The 17636-nt window shown below is 45.5% G+C and overlaps 1 protein-coding gene across 1 annotated transcript in view; it reads left to right on the forward strand.

The window, feature by feature from the left end:
* Nucleotides 1–17636, forward strand: part of ZFYVE16 (zinc finger FYVE-type containing 16) — a 126911-nt gene that overhangs the window by 82936 nt on the left and 26339 nt on the right. Inside the window, exons 11-14 of the mRNA XM_082269089.1 lie at nucleotides 6272–6354; nucleotides 6455–6559; nucleotides 13170–13320; nucleotides 15326–15406. Coding sequence (XP_082125215.1) covers nucleotides 6272–6354; nucleotides 6455–6559; nucleotides 13170–13320; nucleotides 15326–15406 — 420 coding nt within the window. The remainder of the gene's footprint in view (nucleotides 1–6271; nucleotides 6355–6454; nucleotides 6560–13169; nucleotides 13321–15325; nucleotides 15407–17636) is intronic.

A 17636-nucleotide genomic window follows, 5' to 3' on the forward strand; every position in this document is an offset into this window, starting at 1 on the left:
CCGCCCCGGTGGAGAGGGGTACTGTCAGGAGTTGGTGCCCGCCTGGTTCCGGTATGGTGAGTAGTATGTTCCCCCTTTTCCCCTGACGGGTCTTGTGGTGAACGCGGGCCCCTCTCTGTATGGTAAGATAGAGTCCCCCTCTATCCTATAACATGACACAGATCCTCCTACTTTGAGTGTGATTTTATGTGCAAAAAGCCAGGAGGCTTGGTTTGGGAGCTAACAATCTAATTGTATACATGTTAAAAAGATGTAATCTGTGGCATTCTGGGAATCTTACGGTGTTAAGAATAAGCTACCTACCAGTCAGAAGCCACGGACATGTAGACTGCCTTCCTAATCAGATCTCCAGCTATTTGCAGGCCTCCCGAATGGCCATGCGGTCCGCCAGGGCCGGTACCGCCAACCACGCCATATCCCCATGCAGAGAGAGTGTTGTGTGCCCTGCAGCACACCGCTATTCAGTACAGGCCGCCGCCATTTTTTTTTTTTTTTTTTTTTGCTGGATCGCACGAGCCGCCATTTTGGCATAGCCTCGTGTCTCCAGCATGGGGGCGGCCATGTTTGAGGTGATCCAAACACCTCGTGGAGCTTGGGGGAGGCGCCGGAAGGCGTGCAGAGGGGCGGAGCCGCCTCCTTTCTTCCTGGGCAGCCAGCCAAAAGACTTCCTGTTTGTCAAGACAGCGCTGTAACCTGTTGCAGTTAAACTCTGAGCATCAAGTGGTGAGCCTGGGGGTCTATCTCTCTCTCTCTCTCGATCGATAGGGATCCCTAGCAGGTAACACTAAGGGGCTTTTGTGGCGCTGGGGGTCTGAGGAAAAAAAAAAAAAAAAAAAGTTTTTTATTTTTGAATTATATTATCCAGGAAGTGACTGGAATTTATCATGGACCCTGCCACACATATTCCCCCACCTGTTTCCCTCGAGGGGGCCACGGGACCCGCCGGTGCACAGAGTATAGAGTAATTTACAGCAATTTTGGAGTCTATGGTGGCTCGGGTGGAGGCGGCCTGTCAGGGACGGGGGTCAAGGAAGCGACCCCCGCCTACCCCTATACTATCTGACACCTCTGACTCTGATTCAGAGATGGTCACTGCAGTTGCAGGTTCCTCTGCAAGGGCTGTTATCCCAGGTAAAGCCCCCTCAGACAGTGAGGAGGACGCTTCTTCTCCTGCTATAATTCAGGAAGAAGCATTGGTGGACGCACTAGTTGTGGCAGTCCAGGAAACCTTAAAACTTGAGGCTTTACCGGCAGAGGCAACTGAAACAGATATTCCTTTTGGTACTAATAAGCCCATCAAAACGGTGAAGGTTTTTCCTGTACCTAAATGTTTCGGTAATCAGATTAAAGGAGAATGGGAGCATTCTAAACGTACCTTTACTATTTCCAAGCGTATTGCTAGACGCTATCCGTTTGAGGAATCCATCATTAAGAAATGGACGGTACCACCAGTGGTGGATCCACCTATTTCCAGGCTGAATAAAGCCACGGTTATTCCAGTGGAGGACACTTCGTCCTTTAAGGATCCGGTGGATCGAAAGATGGAAGCAGAGTCCCGCACCATCTTCTCCCTGATAGGGTCAGCATTTAGACCAGTAATTGTTATTGGTCTAGTTTCCCAGACACTTACGGAATGGGCGAAAATGGTACGCCAAGATCTTAGGGGAAAAGATATTCCCCAGGAGACATCTGATTTGATGGAACAGATTATACAAGGGCTACAGTTTATCTGTGACGCAGCCTTGGACACTACTCCCTTATTAAGGCATGCATCTAAGTCAGCGGTGATCCTCAGACGTGTGCTGTGGTTAAAATGCTGGTCAGCTGACCTAGGTTCCAAAAAGACCTTGACAAATCTCCCCTTTCAGGGGAATCGTCTATTTGGGGCCAACCTAGATGAAATCATTAAGGATGCCACTGGGGGCAAGAGCACTTTTTTGCCACAGGCTGCTAAAGCTAAGGGACCTCGCAACAAGCGAGGACCTTTCTTTACCGCCCATAAAGGGCGCCCGGCTGGTACTAGCGGGAAAGGCAAGACTCCTCCAGGAGGGTTCAAGAAGGGCTGGTCGGACAAGCAAAGGACCAACCCAGCCAAACCCGAAGCAAAGGAGTACACAGCCTGAAGGTGCGCCCCCACCCGGTTTCAGGGTGGGGGGACGTTTTCACCGGTATTCAGGACATTAGATCGAGCATCAACCACTACTACCGGTGCGATTCTTCCCTTCCAACATTTAAGTACTACAGGAAGCGGTAGTTACCGTTCCCTGAATAGATCTTTTCCTTTACCTTTTCCTAAGATTAGTCCCGATACCTCACAGGAATCGGATCTGGTTGACCAGATAGGCCAAGTAGCCTCTAGTCGGGTGACTTCGGTCCCTGAGGTTCAACCAGAAAAGATCACCTTTCCTGATAACAATCAGGTATCTGATAAATGTGTGGGAACAGAAAACGACCAGACTTTCTCGGATGGTCGGGGCCAGATACCTCTAGGGACGCCTGGTTCAGATTCTATCAGCGCCAGTGGTCCTAGAAATTCTAGGCTGGCCTCCTCAAGCCGGCCTGGCCGACTTGGACATGTTAGTCGTAGACGTTCCCTGGGAACTTCGTCTCAGGGAGTGTCTGTGGTCTCAAGGACCAATTTACCATCATGCTTTACAGTCGCTGGGTTTAATGGCCTGGCCATTGAGACCCAAGTACTGAAGGACAGAGGTTTGTCTACTTCAGTCATTCCTACCCTTATTAAAGCAAGGAAAGCGACTTCCAGCAAAGTCTATTATCACACATGGAAGACTTATATTGCGTGGTGCGAATCTTTAGGATTTCCTCCACGTACCTATTCGGTGACTCGAATATTGGCCTTTTTGCAACAAGGGGTTGAGCAGAAGCTAGCCTTGAGCACCATCAAGGGTCAAGTTTCAGCATTAGCAATCTTCTTTCAGAAACCTTTAGCTACCAAATCCTTGGTGCGGAATTTCATCCAGGGGGTGCGGCACCTGGCTCCTCCAGTCCGCGCGCCCTTACCGCCCTGGGATCTTAATTTGGTTTTGTCGGTTCTACAGAAACCTCCCTTTGAAAACATCAGGGAGATTCCCTTGCTTACTTTATCCCAGAAGGTGGCCTTCTTGGTGGCTATTACTTCTGCTCGCAGGGTGTCAGAACTGGCTGCATTATCATGCCAGTCCCCATACCTAGTGATTCATAGGGATAAGGTAGTACTTCATCCTAAGCCATCTTTTCTTCCTAAGGTGGTTTCAGATTTTCATCTGAATGAAGATATTGTACTACCTTCCTTGTGTCCTCAGCCCAAGCATCATCGGGAACATGCGTTGCATTCCTTAGATGTGGTTCGGGCAATCAGGGTATACCTGAAAGCGACGGAATCTTTCCGTAAGACGGATTCACTTTTTGTGATCACGGATGGCCCCAGAAAGGGTTTGCCTGCATCTGCCGCGACCATTGCCAAATGGATTAGACAAACGGTGGTACAGGCTTATTCTATTAAGGGTCAGAGTCCTCCGTTCCCTGTTAGGGCGCACTCCACTCGAGCGCTCAGTACTTCCTGGGCCTTTCGCCATCAGGCGTCAGTGGTCCAGGTATGTAAGGCGGCCACCTGGTCGTCGGTACATACCTTTACAAAATTCTATAAGATTGATGTGACGGCATCGGCGGATGCCTCATTTGGCCGCAAGGTTTTGCAGGCCGCAATTCGAGGAGACCGGTGGTCTACCTCGAGGGTTTTTTTCTGTTTGAAAAAAAAAAAAAAAAAAAAAAAATTTTTCTCTTTTTTGTTGAGTCTCATCATTAAGGATGAGCATTGTAAACTTCTAGTTGGCACCGGTTGGGCCTTCTAGATTGGGATTTGATTTCATTTTCCCACCCCTCAGTTGTGATACTGCTCTGGGACGTCCCGAAGGTGGTGTATCACCGAGGACTACGTCTGTCAATGAGCGCTAGAGAAAAATGGATTTTTGTAAAATCTTACCGTAAAATCCTTTTCTCTTAGCTCATTGACAGACGTAGTCCCCGCCCCTCTGTTTTTTGAGTTGGGTTAAAATCTCTAAAGACTGCTTTTTCACATAACTGATTTGCTGAGGCAGAGAGAGAGAGAGGATATACCCTCTGGGACTGCCCCTAGGGTGTGGCCAGAGCTTTTTAATTTCCTGTCTAGTCCTGCTCCTGTGGAGGCAACATAACCCGAAGGTGGTGTATCACCGAGGACTACGTCTGTCAATGAGCTAAGAGAAAAGGATTTTACGGTAAGATTTTACAAAAATCCATTTTTACTCACTGAACTGCAACTCCGTTTATAACATTTGCATCATGTGTTTTTTCTGGATTTTTGGTTGATCTTGTGTGTGTGTGTGTGTGTGTGTGTGTGTGTGTGTGTGTATGTTCATAAATATACACACACACACACACACACACACACACATATATATTACACAATGGTTTTAAAAACTCTACACAATCCTGTTAAAATGTCAGGTTTCTGTGATGTAAAAAATGAGACAAAGATAAATACATCTCAGTTGAACAACAAACTGAAATCTTTTAGGTGTGGAGGGAAGTAAAAATAAAAAACTAAAATAATATGGTTGCATAAGTGTGCACACCCTTAAACTAATACTTTGTTGAAACCCCTTTTGATTTTATTACAGCACTGTCTTTTTGGGTATGAGTCCATCAGCATGGTACATCTTGACTTGGTAATATTTGCCCACTCTTCTTTGCAAAAACACTCCAAATCTGTCAGATTGCGAGAACATCCCCTGTGCACAGCCCTCTTCAGATCACCCCACAGATTTTCAGTCAGATTCAGGTCTGGGCTTTGGGTCGTTGCCATGCTGAAAGATGAAGTTCCTCTTCATGTTCAGCTTTGTAGCACAAGCCTGAAGGTTTTGTGCCAATATTGACTGGTATTTGGAATAATTCCCTCTACCTTGACTAAGGCCTTTGTTCCAGCTGAAGAAAAACAGCCCCAAATCATGATGCTGCCACCACCATGCTTCACTGTGGGTATGGTGTCCTCTTGGTGATGTGCAGTGTTGTTTTTACGCCAAACATATCTTTTGGAATTATGACCAAAAACTTGAACCTTGGTTTCATCAGACATAACACATTTTCCCACATGCTTTTGGGAGACTTCAGATGTGTTTTTGCAAAATTTAGCCGGGCTTGGATGTTTTTGTTCCTATGAAAAGGCTTCCGTCTTGCAACTCTACCCGATAGCCCAGACATATGAAGAATACAGAAGATTGTTGTCACATGTACCACACAGCCAGTACTTGCCAGATATTCCTGCAGCTCTTTAATTTTGCTGTAGGCCTCTTGGCAGCCTCCCTGACCAGCTATCGTCTCATCTTTTCATCAATTTTGGAGGGACGTCCAGTTCTTGGTAATGTCACTGTTGTGCCATATTTTCTCCACTTGATGGCTGTGTACACCGTGTTCCATGGTATATCTAATTCTCCTGACTGATACATTTTAACAATGAGATCCCTCTGAGGATTTGGATCTCTTTGTGGACCATGGCTTTTGCTGTAGGATGCAACTAAGAAAATGTCAGGATAGACCTACTAGAACAGCTGAACTTTATTTGGGTTTAATCAGAGGCACTTTAAATGATGGCAGGTGTGTATTGACAGTTTTGAATGTGATTGCTTAATTCTGAGCACAGCTACATCCCTAGTTATAGGACGGTGTAAACACACCTATACAACCACATTATTTTAGTTTTTTATTTTTACCCCCCCCCCCCCCCCCAAAAAAAAAGATTTCAGTTTGTTTTTCAATTGAGTCGTACAGTTTTTTTTTTATAGGTCACATTAAAGGGAGAAAAAGTTCTGGAAATGATTGGTTTCATTTTTTTACATCATAGAAACCTGACATTTTAACAGGGGTGTGTAGACTTTTTATATCCACTGTGTGTGTGTGTATATAATATATTTATATAAATAATATGTATTTATTTTTTATTTTTTATATAATATGTTTTCATGATCCCTTTGCCGTACTGGCTGCTACTGCTTTAGAATTGTATTGGGTTTGTATTGTCACGTTTTGTGACTACTGTTTTGTATCTTTTAATGGTTTACAAAAGCAATAAAAAAAAATTTCAAAAAAAAAAAGTTGATTCAAAGTTGCACTCCAAAGTCCTATGACTTTGGAGTTTACAAATGTGATTGGAGCCTAAAGAACCACACATTACCTGAGCCTAGTCAAAACACACTTCATTGCAGTAATCTTTTAATTTAATTTTTTTTTCTTCAAGTATACCCTTCTCCGATAACAAGTCACAGACTCCGAAAATCTGTATATGGGGAGATTGGACATACTATCATTAATTTATTAACTGTAAGTACTGATAGTTTAACAGATCTGTGTTCCTGTGTGTGTAATAGATCTCCTAGTGTGTGGCCTACTTGTGGTTATCTTTTATTATGTTTTTTTTCAGGACCTTAGAAATTACCAGTATACGATCCCACATGTAGATGGTTTAGTAATTCACATGGAAATGGGCAAAAGCTGCATAAAGATCCCTTCATGGAGACACAACGAGGTATATAAAATTGTTCATCAAACCAATACTGTACTATATATGTATGATGGTGGTACAGTGTTATTTTGAGGTGTGTAAATGCAAAGGAACACCACTTTACAGGGTTGTGATGTTTGTGTGTAGGGTTAGCTTGCCATAGTTTCATGGCACACTTCCAGCACTATTCTTTGTTTTTTTGCATAGGAGTGTTTGAATGGATTCCTTTTGCAGAGACATGGAAAAAATAACTGGAGTTTCTGCAGGGTGGGGGCAGTCCCCATCCAGTAGTTCTATATTTGAAACTTCTGTTCTAGGCTCATCTCTCTTCATATCAGGAAGAGAGGTTCTTCCTGATATGGCAAGGACATTATATAAATAGATTTTTATTTGAAATTGTTATTCTATTTTTCTCTTTCGTTCATTGACGGACACTGCTCCTGTTATTCATAACCATTCTGTTATTCTGCCCCCTACAGGAGTAGAACACTAGGCTGAAAAGAATTCTGGCTATACCCATGGGCAGTCCCAGGGGTTATACTCCCTCTCACTGTTATAGCTATAGTTTTTTTCTGCCTAGTCAGGAGAAAGAACCTACTTCCCTGCAGTGATCTTTGGTCCTGGCAAAATTTTTTAGATAGAATTTTTTTTTTTTTTTTTCCTGTGGATCTACAATCAACTGCCGGACTGGACAATCCAGATCCTGAGGTCACCTCAGTCTGGCCAGTAAACGTATGCAGACCATGCCATGACCTAGCCCCAGTGGAAGTGGGCTGGCCTGCGAGTTAAACACCTTGCGAGATCACATTCTACCGGGTCTCGGCCAGAGTCACATCGTTCCTCCTGCCCGACCCCCATTTTGATGGAGAGGGGTTCTATCTGGAGCAGTGCCCGTCTGGTTCCTGGTATGGTGAATAGCTGCCTCCCTCTCCCCCTGGGGGGTTTTGGGGTGGACATGGGCTCCTCCTTGGGACAGTTGGACCCCCAGGTTCCCCTCCTTCCCACAGAATCCCCCCCCTTGCCATGTCCCTCATGCTGCCCCCTCTCCACCCTGGGGTTATTTGGATGGTCTGGCCACTTTCCTTGGATAAGGGCAGGGCGCTAACTGGCGATGGGGGCTAGGGTGGTGCGCCGCCGGCATCCGGACGATCGATTGTGCGGAGGGGGGTTGTACCTGGTGGGGCCTCCTGCCAGGATCCCCTGTCCTGCCTGGATTTGTCCTTGAGACCTGGTCTACCTCCTGGGTCCCTGTAATATGCAAGGCATATTTGTGTGTCCGGCGGCCATTTTCTTGTGGTTTGCCATTGGAAATAGCGACCATGTCAGTGGAGCCCTGTGGCCAGCGATTTTGGCGGTGGTGACTCCTGGATCATTTTGCTTCCTGATCGGTGCATGTGTAGTACAGATTCTCCAGGTGGCTGCAGGTGCCTGTTTTTGTGGGTGGTGAGTCTGGTGGGGTTCTCTCCCTCCCTCTCTGCTGAGGATCGCTTGGTTCTTTGTGCCTGGCGACCGGGTGGTGCTGCCAGCGTGGTGGGGGTTGTCCCTTAGCAGTTTTTTACACCTTTTGTGGGGACGCCCAGGTGAATCGTGAAGTCTTTGGAGCACATTCCCCCACCTGATCCCCTCTCTAGGGCTGCGGGGCCCAACTAGCCATCCATTCACTGGCGGCGGTCCTGGAGTCCCTTGTGTCCAGGGTGGAAGTGGCTTGCAGGTGACGGGCTAGCAAACAGCGCCCCCCCCCGCCTTCCCCTGCCTCATCTGTCTCATCAGATCTTAAATCTGATTCGGCAGACGTGGGTCACCCTGCTGGGTCTGCAACCAGGCGTCTGGAATCCTCTGATAGGATGATTTCTCCATGTCTGCGACCGCTCACTGAGAGGTGCTGGTGGATGCACTGATTGTACCTCTGCATGAGACCCTGAAGATGGAGGATGCAACTGGAGCTATGACTGAGGCTCTGGCGCCCTTTGGCATTCACAAGTCTTCCAAAGCGGCAAATGTGTTTCCTTTCCCTGCTTATTTTGACAGAATTGTTGCTAAAGAGTGGGGAGCGTCCCCGTGGGGTCCCTTTACTAGGTGTTACCCCTATGAGGAGTCCCTTCTTAAGAAGTGGACTGTGCCACCGGTGGTGGACCCTCCGGTTTCTAGAATAAACAAGGCAACCATGATTCCAGTAGAAGAGTCCTCGAATCCGGCTGACCAGAAGGCAGAGGCTGTGGCCCGCACTATGTACACTCTGGCTGGTTCGACAATGAGGCCGGTATTCCCTATTGCCCCAGTGTTGCAAACTCTGATGGAGTGGGCTGAGCTCTTACACCGTGACTTGGAGGGAGAACAGCTGCCCCCTGCCTTTGCTGAGGTGGTGGACCAGCTGGTCCAGGTGCTGCAGTCTGTGATGCCTCTTTGGATGCGGCTCGCCTCTCTGTTTTGGCAGTGGTCCTTCGGCGTGTTTTTTTACTGATCTTCCTTTTCAAGGAGATCGCTTGTTTAGAGCTACCCTGATGACCTCATTAAAGGTCTCACCGGGGGGAAAGAGTACTTTTGTTCTGAAGGCTACTAAGAGCAAGGAACCTCCTCGTAGACGTGGGCCGTCCTTCTCCGCTCATAAGAAGTTTTTTTCGTCCCTCAGGGTCGACTGACAAGGGCTCAAAGCCTATCAGTGCCTCTTCTGGTGGATCCATAGAAACCCAGTCTGGCAAGCTAAGATCAGGCTTCTCCAGACCTGGTGACAAGTCTTCTTCTGCATGAAGGTGCACACTCGTCCGTATCAGGGGTGGCGGGATGTATTCTCTGGTTTCTGGACCTGTGGACTTCCTGGGTGCAAGACAAGTGGGTCCACAAAGTCATTCGGTCGGGTTACAAGATCGAGTTTCTCTCTTGTCCCCCGGCAAGGTTTTTTCCTTCCAACTTAAACCTGTCCCCAGACCGCTTACAGGGCCTGTGTGGGGTGGTACAAGACCTGTTCCTTCAAGGGGTGATTGTCCCGGTTCCAACCTCGGAATTTTTTGAGGGTTTTTACTCAAACCTGTTCACAGTTCCCCGGAAGGAAGGCAAAGTGTGTCCAATCCTGGACCCCAAGGCGCTTAACTGCTTTGTGCGTGTACAGAAGTTCAGAATGGAGTCCATTCGAACGGTGATGGCATCCCTGCATCAGGGGGATTTCCTTGCCTCTATCAATATCAAGGATGCCTTCCTTCACATTCAATATGTGCCAGTCACCAGCGTTTTCTCCGCTTTGCTGTGGGAAAGGAGCATTATCAGTTTGTGGCGTTACCCTTTGGTCTCGCATCTGCTCCTCGGTTCTTCACAAAAGTGTTAGCCCCGGTGCTAGCTTTGCTACGCCAACGGGGATCGCGGTACTGGGCTACTTGGAGGATCTCCTTCTGCGAGGGGCATCTCCCTCTGCTCTGGTGGAGAACCTGGAGATCACAATACGAACTCTGCAGGAGTTCAAAAGTCTGCTCTGGTTCCGTCCACAAAGCTGGACTATCTGGGTCTGACTCTGGACTCTGGATTGCAGGCAGCAATTCGCCTCCTGCTGTCTAACAAATGGTCATGCCTCCAGACTTGCATTCGGGTGTTGGGCCTGATGGTGTCTACCTTCGAGGCGGTTCTGTTTGCACAGTTCCATACGACTTCCCTGCAAAGGGAGATTCTGACCAAATGGGACAAGACTCCGCAGTCTCTGGACAATCGGATCCAGCTGAATCGGGGCATGAAGGAGTCCCTAATACGGTGGCTTCATTCTCCTGGACTGGGAAATTCCTTCCTCCCCATGTATTGGACAATGGTCACCACGGATGCCAGCCTGTCCAGCTGGGGAGGCATCCTCGGCAAGCATTCTGCTCAGGGGATCTGGACGCTGGAAGAGTCCAGTCTTCCGATCAATGTCTTGGAACTCAGACTGTGTCTGGATCATTGGATGGATCGTCTTCCGGGTTGTCCAGTGCGCATTCAATCGGACAATGCTACAGCCGGGGCTTATGTCAATCACCAAGGGGGCACAAGAAGTGTCCTGGGGGCTCTGGAGGTAGTCAGCATTCTAAGGTGGGCAGAACAATACGTTCCAGCCCTCTTCGCTGTACACATTCCCGGGGTGGAAAATTGGCAGGTGGATTACCTCATTCGACAGGCGTTGGACCACGGGGAGTGGTCCCTTCATCTGGAGGTGTTTCATTAGCTGTGTCTCCGGTGGGGCACCCCCGAGGTGGATCTGTTGCTGTTTTGGCTCAACAGAAAGGTGCAGAGGTTTGTGGCTCGGTCAAGGGATCCTCTGGCGGACTCCACAGATGCGCTGGTGGCCCCGTGGGGTCAGTATAGTCTGATTTACGCCTTCCCTCCTCCCAAACTTCTGCCAAGACTTCTACGCAGGATTGAGGCAATAGGGATTCCGGTCAGTTTAGTGGCTCTGGACTGGCCTCGCCGGGCTTGGTACGCCGATCTGGTGCGGCTGGTCGCCGACGTTCTTTGGCAGCTTTCCCCTCATGGAGGATCTGGTGTCCAAGGACCTATTTTCCATCCTGCTGTAGTTGCTGGCTTTGATGGCTTGGCAGTTGAGCATCAGGTGCTTAAGGATAGGGGGTTACTTGAATTGGTGATTCCTACACTGCTTAAAGCTTGGAAATCTACCTCTAGGAAGATCTACCATCGTACGTGGAAGACATGCATTGCATGGTGTAAGTCTCTTGGGGTTCTTCCTTGCTCCTTCTCGGTGGCTCAGATCTTGAGCTTCCTTCAATGGGGGGTTAAACAGAAATTGGCCTTGAGTACCATCAAGGGCCAGGTGTCCGCTTTGGCGGTCTTCTTTCAACGACCTTTGGCCACACGCTCCTGGTGAGTACCTTTTTCTTGGTTCCTCCAGTGCGGCTCCCTTGCCACAATTGGGATCTTAATTTGGTGCTTTCAGCTCTACAGAAGCCTCCCTTTGAAAATATTCAGGAGATTCCCCCGCTTACAATGTCCCAGATGGTGGCCTTTTTATAAGGTGGTTCTCCGCCCCTGTCCATCGTTCCTTCCAAAGGTTGTCTCTGATTTTCATTTTAATGAAGACCTTGTGTTGCCTTCCCTGTGTCCCAGACCTAAACATCCGAAGGATATTGCCTTGCATGCCTTGGATGTGTTTTGGGCAATTAGGGTGTGCCTATCAGCTACGGAGTCTTTTAGGAAGTCGGACTCTTTGTGCTCACGGATAGACCTTGAAAAGGGTTGTCCTCTTCCTCTGCGACAATTTCCAGATGGATCAGACAGACAATGATTCAGGCCTATTCCATCACCCTGTCCAAGCGCACTCTACTAGGGCGCTTAGTGCCTCCTGGGCTTTCTGTCATCAGGCGTCAGTGACGCAGGTTTGCAAGGCAGCCACTTAGTCGTTGCACACTTTTACAAAGTTTTATAAAGTGGATTTGTTGGCATCTGCGGATGCTTCTTTTGGCCGCAAGGTTTTGTAGGCTGCTGTTTAAGAGGACTTAATCCTCTTTGAGGGTGTGGTGTTTTTTTTTCAGGTGGGCTTGAGTTGTTTGAGCTCCTGTTGCCTAATATTTAGCCTTGGGAATTTTTGTTTGTTGTTCCCACCCCTCATGTTTAACACTGCTTTGGGACATCCCAATGGTTATGAATATCAAGAGCTGTGTCCTTTTAATGAACAAAAGTGAAAATGGGATTTTTGACTTACCGTAAAATCCATTTCTCTGATGTTCATTGACAGACACAGCACCCACCCCTCTGTGGAGTTATAATTTCCCTGACATTGCTTGTAACAAAACTGAGTGGCTATAGCAGAGATGGAGTATACTCCCTGGCACTGACCATGGGTTTAGCCAGAATTTGTTTCTGCCTAGTGTCCCACTCCTGTAGGGGGCAATATAACTTAATGGTTATGAATATCAGGAGCTGTGTCCGTCAATGAACACCAGAGAAATGGATTTTACGGTAACTCAAAAATCACATTATTTTTCAGCTTACATTCTTTAAAGCAACCCTGCTAACTGAAAGAACCAGTATCACATTGTAAGAAAAAAAAAAATAGATGAATACTTTCCATTGCAATGAGCATTGTGTTAAAGTGGTTGAAAACTTGTACATATACCCACTGAAGTCACTAGCCTCAGGTGATACACAGAGATGAAGAAAATTCTCCTTCATACACGTTTATCTTCAGCCTTCAGTCCTTTACATCGGGTTAGTCCAGAGCTTTAATGAGATTCAGGAGGCAGGGGGTGGGGATCTGATGTCACACACTGCTCAACCCAGAGAGTAGAACTGGGTGTAATCTGAAACCAGAGTGAAGGTAAGGGGCACACCAAGAAGGATGCGGCATGGTAGTGGCCAAGGATCATAAAGGCTGCTTGGGGAGTATGCAAAAATTGGGTTTCAGCAGATAAGGATTGATATTGTGTAAGCCTGCAGTTGGTGAAAGCTGTAACTGATTTCTTGTAGATCAGCAGTGTAATGTGAGTATAGACAGGCAGAATATTGGGGACACCACAATAATGTTTGTTAAAATGAAACACACCAGGGTTTCCTCATATGAGTCTGAATTACAGCCAAGTCTTTTTTTGTTAAAAAATGCTGGTGCACTGAATAGACCAGAATTATGGTGTGTAGATTCTTAACTATGTGGGTATTATTTTTATAGATACTTAAGGTCATTCATTCATGCAATGAACATGTCATAAGCATCGGTGCCAGTTTCAGTATGGAGGCAGATTCTCACCTGGTCTGTGTACAGAACGATGATGGAATTTACCAGACCCAAGCGAGCAGTGTTCCTGGCCAGTCACGCCAAGGTGAGGACTGAAAATTAGATGATTAGTATTTAAAGTCACCAATCCTGAAATACAAGTTGATAAAACTACTAATAACATGTATTGCATTATGGATGCATCCTGTCCTGTTTTTATTCAGTGATAGATTGCTTTTGTTAACTGTTTTACACTCTGGAAAGTTTTTTGATATGTCCTAGAAGAAACAGCATATTTTAACAATGCTTTTAAAGTGAACCTGTTTTTTTTTTTTCTATGGACACAAACCTATTTAGTATATGTTTCCATACTGTAAAGAAAAACTGCTTTCCTTTATTTTTTTACAGTCCTCAATTAGATTATACCTGCATACATATTAATAATATGCTTTGTGTTTTGGTTAGATTCCTCCTGTATTTTGGAGGCTGTATGTTGAAACTGATTTTTTTAATCTGTGTAAATTTTGCCTTCTCCGGTAACGCCTTTTCCCCCCAACATCAGCATACTAATGACATTTTAATACAATCTTTCCATATTCATTGCTTGCCTTATTTTGGTGATGTAATCTGTGCATCTCTATGAAACGCAGGCAGATTGTGTTAGGTGGGAGGGGCCAGCATCACAGCACCCTACCTCAGTACTCTTCTCGAGTTATACAAATATCAAAATTACTTGAGGGGAATGTCAGTCTGTAGGGGTGGGTTTTCCTAGGCAGACTGCATTTGCACTAGGTAATGCTCACATGTGATGCTGCCTCCATGATTGAAAGAACTTAAATCCCATTATCAGAAGATGCTGGCAAGGGACAGTAATGCTGGGGAGGAAAGGGAGCTAGATGATGGATGTCTTGCGGCTAGGATATGAGGTGGGCTTTATCTGACTTGCTGATGTTTGCTGTGAGAAGCTCACAGTATTCAGTGAAACCAGATGAGTTTATTTCAGTACAGGAGATGAGCCTGTACAACTGTGCAAGACTTAAGGTAAGGTTTGAGGTGTTTCCCGGGCTTACCGTTTTTACTGGCGTGCCAGAGAAATTTTTCAATGGTTCACATGGCTGGCCATAGAGGTTACTAGAGACCTGGTCTCTGATCGCCTCTATGATCTTGGAGCACCAGAGCGAAGTTTTGACATCAATACTGGTCTTGGGTGGAAGCAAATCATTTTTTTTGTTTTTTTTCTTTTACTTTTAAAGGTAGAGGAGAGATTTGGGGTCCTATTGACCCCAGATCTCTATAAAAAGGACCTGTCATCCTTTATTTCTATTACAAGGGATGTTTACATTCCTTGTAATAGGAATAAAAATGAGAAAAAGAAATTATAGGGACAGTGTGAAAATAAAATATTATCAAAAATGTCTTTGCACCACACGAGAGGTATCGCTGCGAACTTTAGAGCGAGAGCAATAATTCCAGCCCTGTACCTCTTCTAAAATTTTTTTACAAGTTACCTGTTTAGAGTTGCAAATAGTCGTCTGTGGAGATTTTTAGGTATCGTAGTTTGTTGCCATTCCACGAGCGTGCACAGTTTTAAAGTATGACATATTAGGTATCCATTTTCTCAGTGTAACATCTTTTTATATTCTACAAAAAAAAATGGATTATAGATTGTTTTTCTTTTTTTAATTCATTAAAATGTATTTTTTCCCAAAATATTGCAATTGAAAAACTTCTGTACAATCACTGTGTGACATAAAAAATTGTAACGATTGCCATTTTATTCTGTGGAGTCTCTGCTAAAAAAAAAAAAAAAAATAGTGTTTGGGGGTTCTAAGTAATTTTCTACCAAAAAATATTGATTCAAACTTTTAAACAAAAAGTGCAAGAAAACCGTTGGTGGGCAAGTGGTTATAGATAAAAATTTCCAATTAGCCTTCTTGCATATAAAAAAAAGAGGAATAAGAAAAGAAGAATATACCACAGAATAGCAAAAGGGGAGTATACAAATAGAATAGTAAAGAATGATTTATAGCGTGAACAATAAATGACTTTGAAAACAAAGAAAGTGTTTGTTTCTTTCATTAACAGCATCTTATTTTATGTTTTTCTTTTAGTTACTGGAGCAAGTTTTATTGTTTTTAATGGTGCTCTGAAAACGTCGTCTGGCTTTCTTGCTAAGTCTAGCATAGTAGAAGGTATGTACACATGTAGATTTTAGATTGGGATCTCATGAATTTTTGACAAATGAGGTAGCCATTCAATGCATGCAAAAGCAAAACCTTGTAGTACCGAGCTTGAAAGGTTTGGAAACCTCCCCAATATTACATGTTTTGTTGGTTCACTAATTGCAGAGAAGTTACCATAACCTCTATAAGAAACAAACTTAAAGCGGTAGTAAACCGCAGCATTAAAAAAAAATCCCCTGCTAGAATGCATCGCACATTATGAAATGCTTGTCTTAGAATGAAGCCCTCTAATGGTGCACTGTCACCGCTAACAGGGCTTCCATCTTCCCCTGGTCTTCCAGGTTCATGGGCTCCAGCTGTATGAGTGGCCGGGGGGTGCAATGGTGTCACTCCTGCGCATGCATGCCGAACCTTCAGAGCGCATGCGACAGTTACTTCACCGGCTGCATCCAGTGTGAATATCTCCTAAACACCGCAGGATTAGGAGATATTCACTGTACTTACAGGTAAGCCTTATTATAAAAAGTGACTTTACTGACTTTACTACCACTTTAAAGTGACCTAAACTGGTTCTGAAGTTTAATTGAACACTTGGATCCATTTCACACTGGCAGACTGAGCAAGTCCGCCTGTCAGTTTTTCAGGCGGACCCGATCGGTTCATCCATTGCACTCTATGGAGCGGTGGTTGTCAACAGACATATGTCCGTTAACACTCGCCAACACCCAATCCTATCACCCAATCCTATCTGCTAAAGACAGACAGCTGGGGATCCATTCCCCATCCTTCTGGCGGATCGGTTTAAATTCGGATGGCAGTTGGGTGAAAACAGACAGGTGGTCCTTTACATCTGACCACCCATAGAGGACAACAGGATGTGTTATGCAGGGCGGACACAGACCAGCCATCCACCTCTTAAGCAGGGATCCACAGACAGATTCCGTGGTGAGCAGGCGGACTCAAACGCAGCCCACCCAATGTGTAAGGGGCCTTACTTTGGCTAAATTCATGCAATTGAAAAAAGTGAAGCAAATATGTGCAAAGGTTACCTCTTAGTGAGCTAACAGTGAAGTGCAGTTTTAGTGGCCTACAGGGAGAATAGGAAAGAGGTAAAGGGGTGGGCACCAGTGGAAGATTTGCTTGTGGCTTGCAATAAAGCTTTTTGAGTGCATTTTTCTCAGAATGCACCCTCATGGCTAAAAGAAGACCGTATCAGAAATAGACTTGAAAAACTTAACATAAATAAGTCACCAGGACCAAATGGCTTACACCCAAGGGTCCTTAAGGAATTCAGATAGGCGGTTGCTAGACCATTGTTCGTAATTTTTATGGACTGTGTCCTGACCGGAATAGTACTAGCTGATTGGAGAAAAACCAACATGGTAGATATATTTAAAAAAGGCCAGAAATAGATCTCTGGAAACTGCAGGGCAGTCAGCCTTACATCATTGTATGTGAGCTATTGGAAGGGATGAAAGGAACCATATCCAAGATTTTGCTGATGAAAACAGTATCATTAGAATTAATCAGCATTAAATCATGAAGGATCGTTCATGCAAGAGCAATCTATTACTATTCTATGAGTAAGTGAGTAGGAAGGCTTGTGGATGCTGTGTATCTGGATTTTGCGAAGACAAACTCAGGTCTTTTGGCATGGACCATATGGTATGTACCTGGATAGAAAAGTGGTTACAGAGGCATGTCCAAAGGGTGGTGATAAATAAGTACTCGGAATTGTCCGTTGTAATAAGTGAGGTCCCCCAGGCATCTGTCCTGGGGCCAATTCGGTTTAATGTATTCATTGATATAGAGGATGGGATAAATAGCTAAATCTCAGTATTTGCGGATGATACAAAGCTAAGCAGGGCAATAACTTCTGTGCTGGATGTGGAAACCTTGTAGACCTAAATAAAATAATGGGATGGGCAAGTGAGGTTTAATGTTGAAAAAATTAAGACGATGCATTTAGGTGCCAAAAATATGAACGCAAGTTACTCGCTAGGGCTAGGACTTCTGGGGGAATTCAGGATGGAGGAATATCTGGGGGTCGTAGTAGATGACAGGCTACGCAATGGCATGCAGTGCCAAGGTGCTGCAAGCAAAGCCAACAGAATACTAGCATGCTTCAAAAATGGGCATTTACTCAAGGGATAAAGCAATAATTCTCACACTCTACAAGACTTTAGTCTGGCCGCATTTTGGGTATGCCGTCCAGTTCTGGGCACCAGTCCCTCAAGAA

Source organism: Pelophylax lessonae, assembly GCF_965119305.1.
Source record: "Pelophylax lessonae genome assembly, chromosome: 1".
Taxonomy (NCBI): Eukaryota; Metazoa; Chordata; class Amphibia; order Anura; family Ranidae; genus Pelophylax; species Pelophylax lessonae.